This window comes from Diabrotica virgifera, chromosome 1 (genome assembly GCF_917563875.1).
Source record: "Diabrotica virgifera virgifera chromosome 1, PGI_DIABVI_V3a".
Lineage (NCBI taxonomy): Eukaryota > Metazoa > Arthropoda > Insecta > Coleoptera > Chrysomelidae > Diabrotica > Diabrotica virgifera.
This window is the reverse complement of record NC_065443.1, coordinates 161,044,170-161,063,823: the sequence shown is the minus strand read 5'-3', so window position 1 is coordinate 161,063,823 and position 19,654 is coordinate 161,044,170. Positions and strand designations below refer to the sequence as shown.

The following is a 19,654-nucleotide window of genomic DNA, read 5'->3' as shown; positions in this document are numbered from 1 at the left end:
GAATTAGAGTTTGCTAGCGTACTTTTTTGTGTAAACAAGTTAAGGTTTTATCTATTGGGAGCAAAATTCATCATCGAAACAGATCATGCAGCTTTGGTGCATATCATGAAAAATCGATTGGAACAATCGCATACATCGAGGCATTTTGTTACTGCAGGAGTATGATTTTAAGTTTCGATATATAAAAGGAAAAGACAACATTATAGCCGACGCTCTCACACGGGATGAAGAAAATGGAAAAAAGGAAGTTATTGCTTTTCATGTGGGATTAAATATTTTGACACAAGGGGAAGGTGTGTTTTCGTTAAACGAAATAAGAACAAATCAAGAAGATCTGGAGGAAAGAGAAAAAAGAAGAGCGGAGAGGGAAAATGACATTTTCTTCAAAAGAATCGATGGAAAGGAACTATATTTGGTAATACAGACATTGGCAGTGACGATCATACAGAAATTACACGATGACAATGGACATATCGGTACCAGGAAGGTTTGGTTGGTTTTTCGAGAAAACTATATCTGCCGAAAAGATTACCGGATTGCCAAAGAAGTGACCCAAAAATGCGAAATATGTCAAAGATATAAAAGCAGAAATTTCAGAAATGAAAATAGTACTAAAAATATTGTGTCTTGTCAACAATTGGATATTGTCGCAATAGATATGTTAAGTGACCTGATAGTGACCACGCAAAGGAACAAACATATTTTGGTGATGGTCGATATATTTTCAAAATATGTGAAGTTATACAGTTGCCGTACGACAAAAGGGGAAGAAATAATGAGAAAGATTGACAATTCTATAGCCACCGTAGGAACACCCAGAAGAATTCTCTTAGACAATGCGACGTATTTCCGGAGTGAGCGTTTCAAGGGACAGCTTCAAGACAGGGGAATAGGGACAAATTTTGCCAGTATCCGACATCCCCAAAGTAATCCTTCAGAGCGTTTTATAAAGGAGACTACGAAATTCCTTCGCATTGCTGCAAATGGACAACATCGACGATGGGATAGGAAAGTGGCAGAAATAGAAAACTATTTAAACACCATTCCAAGTACGGTGACAAAAGAGACTCCGGAATATATCATGAAGGGTGTTATGCCAGTACGACCATGGGAAGAACCTGAGCAGAGGGAATACCAACTAGTTTTGGAAACTGTGCAGAGGAGGCTGCAGCGCAGTAATGAGAAATATCTCCAAAGACAAAATCATAATAGAAGACGACGACCAGTGACTTTTCAGAAGGGAGAAAAGGTGCTGGTAAGGGCATTACGAGTATCAAATCTCACAGGGGACGTTTGCGCAAAGCTAATGCCTATTTTCGAGGGCCCATACATCGTACACAATGAAAATGGAATAAACAGTTATGTCCTGAGGCATGTGGACTCAGAAAAGATACGAGGAGTTTACAATATCCATGATGTGTATAAGTACCACGAATAAAGACAAATGCGTAAATTTAAGGTAGGGTAAGAAAATTAGGTTAAAAAAAATTTTTGATAACAAGGGAAAAGTTGTTGTCGAGAGAAAATAATTTTTTGTTGTATTTAAGAAAAAACGATTTTATCTCAAAACAAGGCGGGAATGTTATTGTGTATCAATTTATCAATCAAATATAGAATAAAAACTTTATTAATTTTAATGATAACGCGGGCACATAAATTTGATACACCCTGTATATTGATTTGTAACTATTTATTATAAGGTAGTTTTTAAGAAATAAGTTTATTTTTAATGAGTTTTTTTCCTGAAAATAAAAGACATTAGGAAAGAAAGTGATATGAATATACAATAATTGTTCAGGGTATTTGGAGATTATAACGGTGCTTTGTTATGCACGAGGCCAAAAGCCACAGGTAATGATATCTTTAGAAAATAATGTAAAAAAAAAGTTTGGAATTTTAATCTCTTTTTGTTTAACCCCGAGTAAATTTTGTAGAATTTCCCGAAAGTAATTATTATGATGGTAGGAATATTTTTGAAAGTATGAGTGGGTTTTTTTTCGAATGAAAAAAAGAATGGGGAAGAAGAAATGTCTCTGATTGGTTTGGCAATTTGGAATGGGAAGGAGAGAAGGTGGATTTTTCAAGAGTTTTGGAAAGAGGGATTATTATGTAATCGGCATCGCGAAAGAGCAGTCAATGTTTTCGTGGATAGTTAAAAGCAAGTACCAGTGGTTATTTGATAGTGGAGAGTGGAGCTGAAAAGTGGAACGAGAGACAGATCAAATTGAGAAGAAATACCTCTTTGATTCTGTATTATTGTGAGAAGGAGAGGAGAGAATTTTGGAAGTGTTTGAATCGAGTACTGGTTAAAAGAGGCCTGGCTCGTTGTTTATTTGGAGAATTAGTGCTGGTATGCTGCTGGATTGAAGCTTGAGAACGGAGAGGGCTTTGATGGGTAGCCTAACATAGTCAACAAGGGAGAGCTGTTTGGGTCAAGAGGAGACATCATTGTGAGTGAAGCAAAAGGTCAGTCAATTTATGTGAAAGATATTTTTATGTTCGGAAACTAAAATTCTGAGAAAAAGCATATGAATTAAGATTCCAATATTTCAAAAATTAAATAGGAAGTATAAGTAATTTTGCGAATACCTAAATTTGTTTGTTTAGCTTGTTTTATCAAAGTCATCGGGAACAAACCGATAAATTTTTATTTGAACTAGAATAAAGGGCCTAGCCGGGTAAGATGATGAAAAGTGCCTCCAACTCGATTCGAGTTCCATATAGATCACCGTTTAGCATATATAGTGAAACTAATTTTCTGAAATTTTTAGCCCCCTAGGTGGTCATGTGACCCACCTAAAACCTAATTAGGGATTTTATGTTTTTATTTTTTATCTCAGCCGCATCGAGCACTAGCGAAAAACTTTAAATAAAAAAGTTGTTAGCTTTAATTTTTTTTTATTTTTGGCGGGAAATTTAAATTTTAGAACGATTTTAAAATTTTAAATAAGTATTAAAAAATTACTAAGACATTCGTTTTCACGAAAAAAATATATAACGTGTATTTTTGCACAACGTTTTACCCTGAATTTTTTAAAAATTTTAAAATTGGTGAAACGCACCTTTACAAATAAAAAACCGCATCTTTTCGGTTTTATAGAAACTTAGCTTAGTTATTTTATTATACTCATTTAAAATTTTAAAATCGTTCTAAAATTTAAATTTCCCGCCAAAAATTAACAAAAATTTTTATTCGGACAGAACTTTTTAAAGCTTACAACTTTTTTATTTAAAGTTTTTTGCTAGTTGTCGATGCGGCTGAGATAAAAAATAAAAGCCCAAAAACCCTAATTAGGCTCTAGGTGGGTCACATTACCACCTAGGGGACTAAAAATTTCAGAAAGTTAGTTTCACTATATAAGCTAAACGGTGACCTATATGGAATTCGAATCGAGTTGGGGGCACTTTTCATCATGTTACCCGGCTTGGCCCTTTGATTTTAAAGTTTTATGTTTAATTATTTAAATAAATAGGGGTCAAATTTAACTTAGTAAGTCTTATGTGAAAGACTTACCATTTAACTTTGCAAAAAACAGTCCCAGAGACCTTCATTAGTAACTGAATGACCTCAGAAGTTAAAAAAGTTATTTTTTTTGCAAAAATGACCCCTTTTTAATTATTTAAAAAAATGATTCCCTTGTATGATTTGGATACTTTCTTGAAAATATCTTTTTTGCCCACCTAAACTTTAATATAAAATTTGTTTTAACCTGTACGAATTTACATTTTGATTAAGTATATTCAAATGGGAAATAAGCCACAATTTTACCTACAAATGATTTTATTAACGTTTCGACGCCCAAGTCGGGTGTCGTTGTCAAAATACAAAATAATACTATTTATTTATTTATTTAATCAGTTAAGCCCATTCGTACCTTTCGGTGTTGGGCTGTTTACAACTAGTTCAATATCTACATTTCAATACATTTTAATAATTATACAAAACTTTTATTTTAACAATACAATTTTAATAAATATAAATTACTTATTTGACCCATTTTTCTGTCCATATGTTTTAATCTTGTGGTGCTTCTTTGATACTTCTTTTCCATGCTGTTCTATTTTGAGCCAATTGTTTTACCATACTCCATTGCAGTCCTCTCTTCTCTGCTTCTTGTCTAACTTGTTCTTCCCATCTCATTCTTGGGCGACCTACTTTATTTTTCCCTTGTACTCTGACTTCATATACTTTTTTCGTTATTGTTTATAGTATTATAAATTGTCCCTGCTTTTCCTATTTTATTGTTTATTTCTTTGTCTATTTTACCATCTTCTTCAATAATTGTACCTAAGTAGTTGTAGCTGTTTACTTGTTCCAAAACTTGTCCTTCTACCTTAATTTTTATCACTTTTTTTGTAGTTGCCATAACCATTGTTTTACTTTTATCTATGTTTATTTCCATGTTCATTTTTCTTAGTTCTTTTATATAAATGTTTATTATTTGTTGCAGTTTCTCTTCCGTGTCAGCTAACAATACCATATCATCTGCAAATAGTAATTCTTGTATTTGTACATTGTTCATTTTCCATTTTCCCAATATCATGTCTTTAGATTTCTCCTTGCATTGCTTTATTGCGTCATCTAGTACCATTGAGAAAAGTAATGGACTTAGTACACAGCCTTGTTTTAGTCCTATCTTTGCCTGGAATTCATCCAAAATAATATTTTGCCCATTGCCAAAATAATACTAAATAAAAAAAATGTTGTTGCTTAGTAAAAAATTCTTCTAATAATTTATTTAATCTGACTCATTTATATCGGCAATTCAGACACGTATTATACATTTTAAAGTAGACGACTTTAAAATGATATTGCCAATATTGATGAGGTGCGTTCCTGGGACGACTTTACTAAAAGATAGTTCATTCGATTACATGAAATCAATCCCAACTCAAGAATATCCGCCACAAAAAATCATAGCATGTGATCTGTCTTTAAAAAGACAACCAAATGCAACGGTGGCACTGAAATTCTCGCTTTAGAGATTCCATAGTAAATCACGAGGGAAAACCAGGAAAAACCTCGTGATACTATCCCGACATCGTAAGTATTTGGGTTTACATTTAGTTTACTCTCAAAAATTTATTTTTGAGATTATATAATAAAAATTTACTTTTCCCTCGTGATTTACTATGGAATCTATAACGCGAGAATTTCAGTGCCACCGTTGCATTTGGTTGTCTTTTTAAAGACAGATCACATGCTATGATTTTTTGTGGCGGATATTCTTGAGTTGGGATTGATTTCATGTAATCGAATGAACTATCTTTTAGTAAAGTCGTCCCAGGAACGCACCTCATCAATATTGGCAATATCATTTTAAAGTCGTCTACTTTAAAATGTATAATACGTGTCTAAATTGCCGATATAAATGAGTCAGATTAAATAAATTATTAGAAGAATTTTTTACTAAGCAACAACATTTTTGTTTATTTAGTATTATTTTGTATTTTGACAACGACACCCGACTTGGGCGTCGAAACGTTAATAAAATCATTTTTAGGTAAAATTGTGGCTTATTTCCCATTTGAATATACTTGATTATAAAAATGCCACAAGAAAATAGCTTCAGAACTACATTTTGATTTACATGTAGTGTAATTTAATAGAATTAACAATCGTTTTTGAATTTCTCGTTCAATTTGTGACAAAAAACCTATCTTCCTATTTTTTCATACGACGCGCCATTTTTATTCAAAAAATAAAACACTTAACCCTTACAAAGTATTCGAACTTCTAGTAGTTTCTACATCTGTTACATAAACTCGTACATCCATTATAAAATCTAATTCGAATAGTTTGGAAGCGTTAAGATATTTTATTTTTTGCAGCAAAACGGCGCATCGTATGAAAAAAATGAGAAGATAGTTTTTTTATAGAAAATTGAACGAGGAATTCAAAAATGATTTTTAATTTGAAATATGTCAGTGGCGTACTATCTTTTTTTCTTTGAAAATTTCAAACCATTACCCCTATGCGCGCCTATGATGAATATCAAATCCTTAATTGTATGTCAAAACATGCAAAATAACTGCCTCTTAAAACCCGTTAACTTTTACTACAAGGTTGCCAGTAGTTTCGGCAAAATCGTAAAAAATGTGTAAAATTTTGTTTTCTTCAACGCCCTGTATCTTGAAAATGGATGGCGATACAAAAAATTTTTATTAAGCAAACCTCAATTATTTTTCAGTTCTTTACACATTTTAGTGACGGTGTTAGCTTTTTAAAAAATATGTATAAAATTGTATCAAAAAACGAAAAAAAGCGAAAAAATGCGGTTTTTTATTTGTAAAGGTGCGTTTCACCAATTTTAAAAATTTGAAAAAATTCAGGGTGAAACATTGTGTAAAAATACACGTTATATATTTTTTTCGTGAAAACGAATGTCTTAGTTATTTTATTATACTCATTTAAAATTTTAAAATCGTTCTAAAATTTAAATTTCCCGGCAAAAATTAACAAAAAATTTTTTTCGGACAGAACTTCTTAAAGTTTACAACTTTTTATTTAAATTTTTTTGCTAGTTCTCGTTGCGGCTGAGATAAAAAATAAAAGCCTAAAAACCCTAATTAGGCTCTAGGTGGGTCACATTACCACCTAGGGCACTAAAAATTTCAGAAAGTTAGTTTCACTATATATGCTAAACGGTGACCTATATGGAATTCGAATCGAGTTGGGGGCACTTTTCATCATCTTACCCGGCTACGCCCTTTAATTGGTAAAAATCTCATTCGGACAGCTATGTCCACAGGTTTGAATTGATCGATTTTTAAAGTATTGAATTTGATAATAAAAGATATTTCTGTATGCTTATTTTATATTTCTATTTATTTCCCTTTCCCATTTTTCTTCCGATAAGAACCAACTAAGAGATACTGAAACCACGAGAGAAGATAAGTATAACATAAGATAATTTAGATATTATATTTTTGTATTATAAAAAGGCACCTTGAGATTTTTTCTTAATTTTTTGTATGATTTGCGACAATTGGATAATTGATTAAATAATTAATTGGAGTAATCAAATAAAGACTAATTGATATAAAAGTAATAAAAAGTAGATCACAACAGTATATATGGTATTACAATTTGAAAATTCAAAAAATTTCTTATACCGTATGTCTGCGTAACAATGAACCATAGGGGACTCTGTTTTATTATCAATTTTACGAAACAAAATGTATTTTTTATAAAATGCTCTGCGTATTCTAAAATCTAAAACTCAACCATCAGACATAAAATTTTATTAATTATAATATACGAGTTATGTCAAAAATATGAATTTCGTTAAGAGTAAAATAGCTTTATATGTCAGGATATCAAAGATTGTTATTATAAAAAGTTGTTTGGAATTAAAAACTATGTTTTAATATGCAATTACATCTTTCTAATTGAAAAAAAAAAATTGCAAATTTTTCTCAAATTTCGGATACACAACATCATTTTTTTACAATTAAGATACCTAACTATTTTATTATCAATTTTAAGAAAAAAAGTTATTCCCTGTAAAATACTAGGTATACCTGGTCTAAAATCTAAGATATGACTATCAGATATTAAACTTTTCAATTGTATACGAGATATGTAAAAAATTTGAATTTCGCTTAACAGTTAAATAGTTTTATAGTTCACAATATTTCAATTAGAAATATGTAATTGAATATTGAAACATAGTTTTTAGTTATAAACATCTTTTCTTTTGACATACCTCGTATAAAATTAATAAAATTTGATATCTGATATCTCAGATTATATACGATGTAGAGCATTGTATAAAGAATACCTTTTTTTTCGTATAAGTGAAAATAAAAAAATTATGAATAGTTTCCCAGTTACGCAGACATACTGTATAAGAGCTCCTCAAAATTTTTTTTTAGTTTATTATTTTTTAAGCTTGTTATTAAATGTACTTTAGGTAAGTTGTTCAAAAAAAGTTTTGATAACTTTGGACAAACATTTTTTTAACTGATATTTTTCAGTTTTTGTCTTGTTTTATGTTTCTTGATTTGTTCAAAAAGAAGTTATTTATTTCATGCCTAAGGTAAAATAATTTAGTGCATCTTAAAGATTACATCTTAATCTTTAAAGAAACACATATAAAATTGTATATCTGTTTAAACGTGTATAATATCCTCTTAACCTTTTCACTGCGGCTAGTTATAAAAGTAGTATGGTCTCTGGTACGGCTGTTTCATGCCTGTGCTGATCAACCCGGTTGCCGCAGTCAGTCGACGTAGTACTATGAAGTATACATACGGTTCGCGCAGTGTATCAATACAGTGTATTCAGGACTGTATTTGCAATTTTGTAGAAGTAACTGTTAATCTGTTGCTGTTAGATTCTTGAAAATTAATAATTTGTGGACATAATACACCTTATACAAGACAACTGATGTAATCTATTGAACAAGACAACTAATGAAATTTTGTTTTTGAAGATTTTTCCGACTTTTATTAGGAGTGGCAAAACTGGATATAATATGTTCTGCAATTTTTGGCCCTCATTTGCAATCATTTTGATGCTAAATGCTACACACACAAAATCTTGAAAATGCAACCCAAAAATCTCAGATTATTTACTATTATTTTTGTATTTATCAAATTACCGATCATAACGCTCTTGTATTTTTCAAAGTCAATAATAGGTTTATCAGCAGCTGTAATTCGCACAATTGAATTCCTAAACTAAAATTAAATAAGTTGATAAACACTATCCTGCATAAATATAGCGAAAGGGAATCCTAATAAACTGCTCGTCAAAAGTTAGGGATATAGAAAATTATGTTGATTTTGATAGTTGATTTTTTCGCGAACAGACGGATTCCGCTATTTTTTTTTTATTTTAGATTTTTCTTTAATATTTACACAATTGAGAAAAGGTTTACTCAAACTTATTTTTTTAACTTATACCGGGTAGAAGAAAAGAAATTTTTTCTTATGTTAAGTTTGAGACACCGTGTAGGGAGAACGAGGTACAAATGTGAGTATACATCAGAATCGTATTGTAGTCTTATGTTTTGTGAACATGTTGTTGTTTGAATGTCCCTTATATCTTTAGAAACAAAAAAAATGGACGGTTTTGTAACTTAACATGTGTTTTAACCGAAACAAATGTTTGAGACACCTTGTAGGGAGAAAAAGGCACAGAGGTGAGTACACCTCGATATTATGTTTTAATCTCGTATTTTGTGAATATTTTGTTTTTTTAATTTCTCTGATATCTTTAATTACAAAGAAACTAGACGGTATTACTCTTTAATATGTGTTTGTTTCTATGTTTCACATGTGTGATGTGATGCATGTCGTCAGTTAACACACATATTAAAGAGTAATACCGTCTAGTTTCTTTATTATTAAAGATATTAGAGAAATTAAAAAAATAAAATATTCACAAAATATGAGACTACAACATAAAATCGAGGTATACTCACCTTTGTGCCTTTTTCTCCCTACAAGGTGTCTCAAACTTTTGTTTCGGTTAAAACACATGTTAAATTACAAAACCGTCTATTTTTTTGTTTCTAAAGATATCAGGGACATTCAAGAAACAAAATGTCACAAAACATGAGACTACGATATGATTTCGATGTATACTCACATTTGACGATGTATACCTCGTCCTCCCTACAGGGCGTCTCAAACTTAACATAAGAAAAACATTTCTTTTCTTCCACCCGGTATAAGTACAAAAAAAAAGTTTGAGTAAACCTTTGCATAACTGTGTAAATACTAACGAAAAATCTAAAATAATAAAAAAAATGGCGGAATCCGTTAATCTGTTCACGAAAAAATCTACTATGAAAATTCAGCAGAATTTTCTATATCCCTAACTTTTGACGAGCAGTTTATTTTACAAGTAAATCCTCCAGAGTGTGTGCCTGTATAAAAAGGTGCGGATTTATACGGCTCCCGCAGTAAAGTATAAAATTTTTAAAAGTATTGTAAATTTTGATGTAATATGTCTAACTCTCTTCTATAGGCAACATACAATACGCAAACAATATCTGATTCATACGGTTGCCGCAGCGAATGCCGAAAAAGGTTACGCGTATTTATCCGCTTCCCGTTATACGGGCACGAAATCATTTTATGTATAGATCCGGTTCCCGCAGTGAAAAGGTTAAAGTGTTAGTAATTATGTAATACAACGAAGTTTACAAAAATTACATTTTTTGAGACGTCGTCGTATCATTTGAATGATACTTTTGAGATTTTTTATTAAAGCTAATATCATTTTCGCTATTTTCTGCTATTTTCGACACTGGCGTCAGCCGGTAAAATAAATAAATATTATGTATGCATGCATTTAGTAAGATGTTTGAAAGATGAGGTGTGCAAATTTGAGAGCTATATAAATAAAATTGTATTAGTTACACATTTTTAAATCATTTTTAAACAAAATTCATATATAACTCTCAGTTTCCGCTCGCACCGTACATGCTCATATATTTTATTTCCTTTTATTATAATCGTAAGATAGCTTAGTTTATTGTTCTTCTTTTATTTCCAATTTGTAAAATTTAATTTGACCAATTATTTAAAGAATTATATTAAAATAACTCAACCGTGCGCTTCGTTGAACGCTACAATACAGTGCACCAATGTTTGCGAGAAGAATGATTTTATAATCAAAAATCATAGAAGTTATAGATTTAATTTTAGAAAAATATTTATATAAGGTTTTTTGTGGAAAATTTTCTGAAATGATCAATGTTAAATCAGTTTTTTAAGATTTATATTTTCGTAGGTATTTAAAAAAACCACTAATTTCGCAGTTCATTTGTTTAATAAAAAATGAAGCACTTACTTCTGGAGTAATGAAATTACAAATAGTTCTACCTTGTTTGATTTTTTCCGTAAGAAAAAGCTTTATTGACTCACGTAAAATAAATTGTTTGTAAACTAGATGTCACCTGGTCCATCCTAGCTTTTTTTGACATGAAATTCCCACTTCTTTATTGTGGCTACACAGCACAGCACTGACTCTGCTTTTTACTAACTGCTCACGTCTTTGTTGTGGCTACAATGCACAGCACTAACTAAGCGTTGCACAACTTTACAGATTACACAAGCTCGAACGGCTTAGTCCTCTTGAGCCTTCGCATCCGGTATATTGTGATTGCGCGCAGCGGTCAAATACCTCCTGGGGTACTCTACACTCTAAAGTCGACTTTACATTACATGATTTATCATGTGATTTGTCATATGATTTGGTCATGGAGTGAAATTTACATGTTTACACTGTGTGATTTGTCATATGATTTTGCATTGTTTATACGGCTCGTTTTGTCATAAGCATTGTCATGCGGCTCGTCATGGGAAAAATCATATGACAAATCACATCGCACCTTGAAAACAAAAGTGGCACTATACTGAAAACATCAATTTTTAGTTATAGCGACATCTGCATTACTTTTGACTAAACGCTCCTTTTGCAGAGACTCCTGTTCTAATAGCTCGCATAGTTTCTCCTAGAAGTCGCTAGTGTCACTTTTGACTTTTAGGTGTTTTGTCAAAGTGGTAATTTAAAAAGTGGCACTCTATCTGTTTCCGGCGGATTGTTAAGGGAGAAGCACGTCGTGGTAAGTAAAAAAGTGACATTTTTTCTTTAGTGCCAGTTTTTACGTAAATTATGTAGTTATTCTGCCTAGTTAATGAATGAAAAACTGACATTTTAAGTATAGTGTCGGTTTTTGAATAACCTAAATGACTAAGTTCTTATATCAACGAATTAAATAATAGCATTTTTCGTTAAGTGCCATTTTTCTAAGAAGTGGAATGAGATTATACTGTTTTTTGTAACTCGATAAATGTCAAATTTAGTTTAATGTCAGTCTTTTAGTAAAAATAATAGGACAATCATGCTGTATTTTAATAAATAAAAGATAAATAAAAGATATTAATTGCAGTTTCTCGTGTGTAGTGGTTTTATAATAATGAAATATAAATAACTGTGATTATTTCTTGAAAAAGAACATGATTTTAACGTTAGATACACCATCAAAATATTGCTAAGTGCATAGACTTTTTTTGTTTAAGGGGTTATAATCATGGACAATTCACACAGTAGAAGTAGAAGAATATTACAATTAGTAGCTCAAAATAAAGGTAGTCAAAATCCAGTACCTGAAAAAATGGAAGAAAGATGCCAAAGTTTAGGTTTTACAGAAACTAAATCCAACCATTTACAAACATCCAGCAACGACTTCGGTTCGTTTAACAACGAAAACTTATCCAGTGATGACAGTGGTGACTTTTCACCCGTTTCAGACGATGACAGAACCTACGCACCCCCCAAAAAAAGATGCCGAAAATCCAGCTCTTCATCTACTTCCAGATCTTCATCTTCTTCCAGCTCGTGCTCCTGTTCTACAAGATCCTCTACATGTTCTTCAAGTTCTTCCTCACATTCTTTCACTAAATGTGCAGCTTACGTAGATGAAAAAAATTCAGAACTTTCTAATGAAAACGAAATAATCATACATGAAGAAGTAGTAAGTAAAAATAGTGGTGATTTGACGACAATTATAAATGAGAATAATTCAAATTCTTTTAACGAGGATTTTAATGAACATGTTATATCTAACGATATTGGTGATGAGTTGCTAACTATAACAGATAATGAAAATGTTCGGATTGCAAATAATAATGTCATGGAGGATATTCCATCTGCTATTTTAAATGGGATCGACAAACCTAGGAAACAAAAAAAAAATGAACGATATGCCAAAACTGCTAAGTCTTTAAAAGACTCTGGACAAGAATATGTTTCGAGTTCTAGATCAAAAAAAGTGATCCAAGCTAAAACTATAAAAAGTTCTTGTGGATTAAGTTGTCGCCTGAAATGCCCAGAAAAAATTAATGAGGAATCAAGAAAACGATTATTCCATGATTATTGGGGAATGGCTTCGCTGATCAGGCAAAGAGAATATATCTCGCGTAATATAGAAGAGATTCATCCAAAGTATCAATACAAGAAAGCAGATTCGACTAGAAAGTTAAAAAGTGCGTTCTATTTTGATGTCAATGGTACTAGAAGCAAAATATGTAAAACATTTTTTAAAAATACATTAAATATAACAGATAGATGTATCAGAACAGTTATTGAGAAGAAAAATAATATGACTGGTATACTAGAAGGTGAACAAAGAGGTAAACATGGAAAACATCGAAAAGTGCCAATTGACTTGACAGAAGGAGTAAAACGTCACATCAATAGTATACCTCGAATTGAAAGTCATTATTTGCGGAAACAAACAACGAAGGAATATATAGATGGCGGAAAAACCTTAACAGATATTTATTTTGATTACAAAGAAGACTGTATACAACAAAGATCACCCTATGTAATGATACACACATATCGAAAAATATTTAACGAGGAGTTTAATATTGGGTTCTTTGCACCAAAGAAGGATCAATGTGAGCAATGTACTAAATACAAGATTGCTGAAGGTTGTGAAAAAGATGCACAAAAAGAAAATTATGAGCGACATTTGGCTGAAAAAGAAAAGAGTCGCGAGGAAAAGGCTAATGATAAAGAGAACGTGTCGCACAGTTTTATTGTGGCATGTTATGACTTGCAAGCAGTAATGCCAGTTCCAAATGGTGAGGTATCAACTTTCTATTACAAGTCTAAAGTAAATTGCTTAAATTTTACTATCTCTGAACTCAAACAGGACAAAACTGAATGCTTCTTTTGGGATGAAACACAAGGAAATCGCGGAGCTAATGAGATAGCTAGTTGTGTTTTAAAGTATCTGCAGAAAAAGTCTCTAACTGCTGATGAAAAATTGAATGTCATCTTTTATTCTGATAACTGTTGTGGACAGCAAAAAAACCAGTTCATTATTGGGATGTACATACATGCTGTCCTAAATTTAAAAATAAAATCTATTACCCACAAATTTTTAATACGTGGTCATACTCAGAACGAAGGGGACGCTGTACATTCTTTGATTGAAAAACAAGTCAAAAGATGTCTTAAGTCAGGACCAATATACGTACCTTCGCAATATGTTTGTGCTATTCGAAGCGCAAAAAAAAGAGGGACACCTTTCGCTGTAAATGAAATGAGCTATGGCGATTTCTTGGATATAAAACAATTACCGGTTCCGAGGCTGAATAAGAGCGTAGATGGCCAAGTTGTAAAACTGTCTGATTTAAAAGTAATCAAAGTTGAGAAAAACGAACATGAAGAGATAAAAATTAGCTACAAAACATCTTACTTTGATGATTTTAAAGAGCTTGACTTAAATAAAAGAACCAATAGAAATAGTCGTCCTTCAGAAATCAAACCTCTGTATCAGCGTAAATTGGATATATCACAGAGAAAGAAAGATGATGTAAGAAGTCTTATTGATGCTGGCTTAATTCCCAATTATTACAGATCCTATTATCAAAGTATGTTTGAATAATATTTAAGTTTTTTAATTATTTTAATTTCGAGAAAATGTGAAGTTTCATTAAGTATTAATAATAGTTTGTTTACTTTTACCAAATAAACGATTGTTCTTTTTAATATGCGACAATTTCGTTTTATTTTTCTGTTTTTTTATCATAAGGTAAATATTAACTTGACTTTTTATTCTAATAATCAGAACTTTTAGGTAAAACAAAAGTGGCACTATAAGGAATTTTTTTTAAAGATTTTTTTTTAAATTAGTAGTTACATTATTAATTTGCCTTCTTCGGTAGAAGCTAACTGTGCTTTAATCAAACTGTTGAATAACATTAATTATAGTATGTAATTCGGTTATTTTAGTTCAATATCCATTACAGAACTCTTCGAAAAACTTTAAACGGTCATACTGAAATATTTAGTTTTTGGGATAATGCCACTTTTGTTTTCAAGGTGCGACATGATAAATCATGTAGTATAAAGTCGACTTAATACCCGAAAGTGAGGTTTGGACCGAAGGGTTAGGTCTTCCTCCTTTGAAAATTGTACTGTATAATATATAATATATTAATTTTTTAATTAATTAATTATTTAAAATTAGCAAAATTTCCGTTCAAAACGAATAAGAAGTAAATAAAATTTAGACACCCTGTTGAGAACCCTGACCGCTGCGCGCAATTGCAGTCTGCCATTCGCATCTGAGGTTGATTGACAAAAAGCTGAAGTACATTATGCTTGGCATGCTTATGGAGCCTCTCTTCATGTCTCCTGCCGACTTTCTTAATTTCAATTAGAATAGATGTGACTTAAAGGTTTCTACGTAAATCACCATTCCGAATATACCAAGGAGCACCTACAATATTCCTTAGTATTCGGTTCTGGAGCGTTTATAAAATTTATATTAATTGTAGGCCATAGGTCCACAGCGGTTTCAATATCTGTTTATGAATCAGTACTTTGTTCTGGATGGAAAGCTGAGAGTACCTACCTATCAGCCAATACATATTTTTGTAAGATGAAGTTTTCGATCCTAATAGCATTATTAATAATATTTAGAAAATATTAAAATATTACTAAAAGATTTTTAAATTGAAAACTTATTGGTCCATTTCCTTGGTAACACCTCCAAGGCTTCTAAAATTTGCAAGCCAAATGGATGCTGAAGCGAAGAAGATAAGAGGGAATTCAAAAACTTACAATTCACGACCCCGTCTGTTCAGCTGGTAAATTCCAACAGAAAATGGACCTAGTTACTCGAAGGAGTAAAGACCAATTGGGGTATGGAGAACAAGCCTACGTTCTCTCCGATGAGTCTCCAATAAGGGCCGAAAATCGCCATTCAGAGGACTGGACTGCGCTCCGTATTCTAATTGAAAAGTAAGATTGTTTTGCCTTCGTATTGCAGCTGAATTAAAAATAAAATTTTTATTTTATTTTTATATTGGTCTTTACTCCTTCGAGTAACTAGGTCAATTTTCTGTTGGAATTTACCAGCTGAACAGACGGGGTCGTGAATTGTAAGTTTTTTGAATTCCCTCTTGTCTTCTTCGCTTCAGCATCCATTTGGCTTGCAAATTTTAGAAGCCTTGGAGGTGTTACCAAGGAAATGGACCAATAAGTTTTCAATTTAAAAATCTTTTAGTAATATTTTAATATTTTCTAAATATTATTAATAATGCTATTAGGATCAAAAACTTCATCTTTTAATTGCCAGATGACGCTAGTCACCTAATATTTTCACTTCAGTTGCAATGGGTGGAAAACCTCTCAGTGCTGATCAATTGGGGTATGGAGAACAAGCCTACGTTCTCTCCGATGAGGCTCCAATAAGAGCCGAAAATCGTAATTCAGACGACTGGACTGCGCTCCGTATTCTAATTGAAAAGTAAGATTGTTTTGCCTTCGCATTGCAGCTGAATTAAAAATAAAAAATTTTATTTTATTTTTACATATTTTTGTACTTTATCTTTAACTGTTTAGTTTTATTTTTAACATGCTCCCTCCATTTGAGTTTGATGTCCGCATTTAAACTCAGATATTTCGCTGTTTTTTTTTTATTAGTAACAAAGTTGTCGATTACATAATTGGAAGATTGTTGATTTTCTTGTTAGTAAAGTTAATATAAACTGATTTCTGTGCATTAAGCGTCTGAGCTATATAAAGAAATAATATATAGATACCAATATAAAATATAGATAGAACTATTCATGTATAGCTTTATATTTTATTTCTGGACAAGAGGTGCAAGTCTCCTTGCATCCCGCTGCCGGTACTCATGAACCTTAGTTTAGGTAGGTATAAAAATTACCTATGCAATTTCTAGGACCAGCACTGAAAGGAGTGTATACGTATGGATTTGTTAATTTTGCATCTTCAAACCTTTCTGGAATAAACTTAAGAGGTTCTGGAAAATACTCTTTACATCGATGCATAGCAAACGTGGACAGCAAGATATTCATACCCTTTGGAAGTAGATGTCCATCTAAAAGTAAAGAAGAAATAATTAATAATTGCAAAATGAAACGATATACCTAAATAAATAAGAAACCAGAAATTGGACTTCGTAAGACCTACGTTTTCACTCAACTTGGCCGGAAGTAGAACCGGAAGTCGATATTTGAAATTTTCGTGTAATTTTGCGTCGATTGATATACGATTTCACCAAGTTTGAATCATTTTTGACAAAACTTTTTAACCGAAAACGACATCAGACCCGGAACTCAATATTTGAAATCGATTCTTCGAAAATTAATCCATTCTTTTGCAATGAAACTTTAAATATAGACCTAAATTACTTATAGTTGAAGGGTTAAAAGAAGAATTTTAACTCTTTTTTTTTATGTTGAGTCGACTGCTAAGCGGTCAGTGCACTCATAATGTGAGCAGTCTAGTGCGTTCATGGATCAACTCCAGGTGTGGTACAAATCATTTATTGTAATGTAGTAATAGAAAAGCCAAAATAGATCTGCGACACAAATAGGAGGATGGTGATACATTGGGTCGACTTGTATTGGCTCACATTTTTGACAGAATGCACCTTAATATGAAGAGAACTAATGAAAGAAGTACTTTTATAAATTGTGTAGTGTAACTCTTCCATGATAAAACACACGATTTATTGGTAAGCTGATAGATGTGTTTGGACAAGCGACAGTTAGAATTGCTAAGACTGAATAGTCTACCTTAAGTGACGTGATGACTTTGCCAATCACTACCTTTATTAACTTCAGACAAACAAGATAAATGCGATGTATCCAGGTAACACTTTGTCAAAAATATAGTACTTTATCAACAATATAACTCATATTTGTATCATGAAACGCATGCCGTCCTTATACCTTAAATTACATTGTATGTTTTTTGCAGGTATACTTCTTTAGGCACGAGGGTGAATTTTTATTTTGCCGGGCGCATGCGCACACCGACAGTATCTTCACGTATGGTATTAGTCGCTCAAACGTTATAAGGGATCTGATTGTGTGTTAAAATCATCTGTCAAAATTGTTCAATAATATGGAGATTATGGATAAACAAATGTTGTGTATATTAGAGAGAGAGAGAATATATGTTTATTGTCTAAGAAAAAATCTTGTTGACAAACACTGTTTAAGAGTTTTAAATAAATGAATTAAATTAAAATATGACTAAATATAAAATATAACACATAACACATTTACATTATATAACAACTACAAAATATGTAGTATTGTCAAAAATAAAAAACAAACAAACTACAAGCTGTAAAACTAAATCACAAACAATAATGACAAACAAACAGACAAACAAATTGACAAAAAAAAAATACACAAGATCACAATTACATCAGCTCCAATGGTCCTCAAAAAATTCTGTCAGATCATAATAGGCCCTCTTAGCGAGCAGTCTATCTAATGAATTTCTAAACTTTCTAATAGTTTCCAAATTTTTTATTTCACTAGGTAGTTTATTAAAAATTTTGATGCCGTTAAAAATAAATGAGTCTTTGACTAGTGTGCTTCTAGGTGTAATCAAAGTGTATTAGTTTTTATTGTTGTGAGGACAGCGACAAAAAGCAAGAAGCAAGTTTATAATTGTAGTGACTTTTTAATAGTTTTTAAAAGCAACAGGTACGTACCTTATTGTAAATGTTTCAGTACTGTAATAAAAAATTACAAATTACGTACCTATTTGGAAAATGCAACTACCTAGCTAGTAGGTATTAATGCTTTGATTTACATAATTTGATATTTTGTCGTATTTTAATTCCACAATAATTAAACTTATTTGATTAAACTAAGAGAATAAGCAACTGTCAAAAATTTTTTAAAACGTTTAATTGCTATATCTTCCCAGTTCATTCACATGTCTCGGTAGTTAAGTTCTGCGTGGGGTGAGTTCAAAATAATCTAACAACCTGATAGACGCAGGTTCAATTCCCAATGCAAATTTTAATTTTTTTTTATTTTTTTATACATTTTATGATTGTAGGTATATTTATTATATATTTTTTCAGAAAATACGTATTTAGTTAAAAATTTTCTCAAAAATTATTGTTCAGAAATCATTTCTTTGTTTCATTTTTCAATGTGTTTGCGTGTGTTTTATTCTTTTATTATTTTAATTTTTGGTATACCTAGTTTTAATAAAAATTTTTGGAAAGTAGTAAGTATGAAAATTAGTTTAATATTTAAATAAAATATAAATAAACTGTTTAAAGTATATTGATTTCGTTGAAATAATATAATAGAACAGTATAACTTCTTACGTGCGTACAAAGTACACACACATTATTTTTCTTATGTCGGATTTAAGATTTCACCACAGGCATTGTCAAACCCTAAAAGTTAAGCAAAAATTGTAAAATAAGGATTCATTTATCCCTCTGGTTTTTAACTTTAATAACAAGTTTGCATTTGCAAAACAATACTATGTATTACCGTATTCCATATCTTCTGGTAATCGTCTTCCTAATACAGGTACTGAAGGATACAACCTTAGAGTTTCTTTTATTACCAGGTCTAAATATTTCATATCCTGAAACTGAGACACAGTGGGTTTAGCATCTGAAAAGTTACCAAACATTTCCTTTTGTTCCATAAATGCTTTTTCCTAAAAAAGAAATATATCTTATAAAATTATTTTCCCATCTTACATAATGATAATGACTATCAGATGTCGTGTTAGTAGGAAATAGTAAAAGAGACTTGGAACAAAAACTGGAACAGTGGAGACAAGCTTTGGAGGAAAAAGGTTTAAAATTTAGTAGGACAAAAA

The 19,654-nt window shown here is 31.3% G+C and overlaps 1 protein-coding gene across 2 annotated transcripts in view; it reads right to left on the bottom strand.

Moving 5' to 3' along the window:
* LOC114338630 (cytochrome P450 4C1-like) overlaps positions 1–19,654 on the bottom strand; it is a 198,134-nt gene that overhangs the window by 10,329 nt on the left and 168,151 nt on the right. For both annotated transcript variants that reach the window (XM_050645596.1, XM_050645604.1), the window contains 2 exons: positions 19,318–19,489; positions 16,710–16,883 (listed from right to left, as the gene is read on the bottom strand). In XM_050645596.1, the coding sequence (XP_050501553.1) occupies positions 16,710–16,883; positions 19,318–19,489 (346 nt within the window). The remainder of the gene's footprint in view (positions 1–16,709; positions 16,884–19,317; positions 19,490–19,654) is intronic.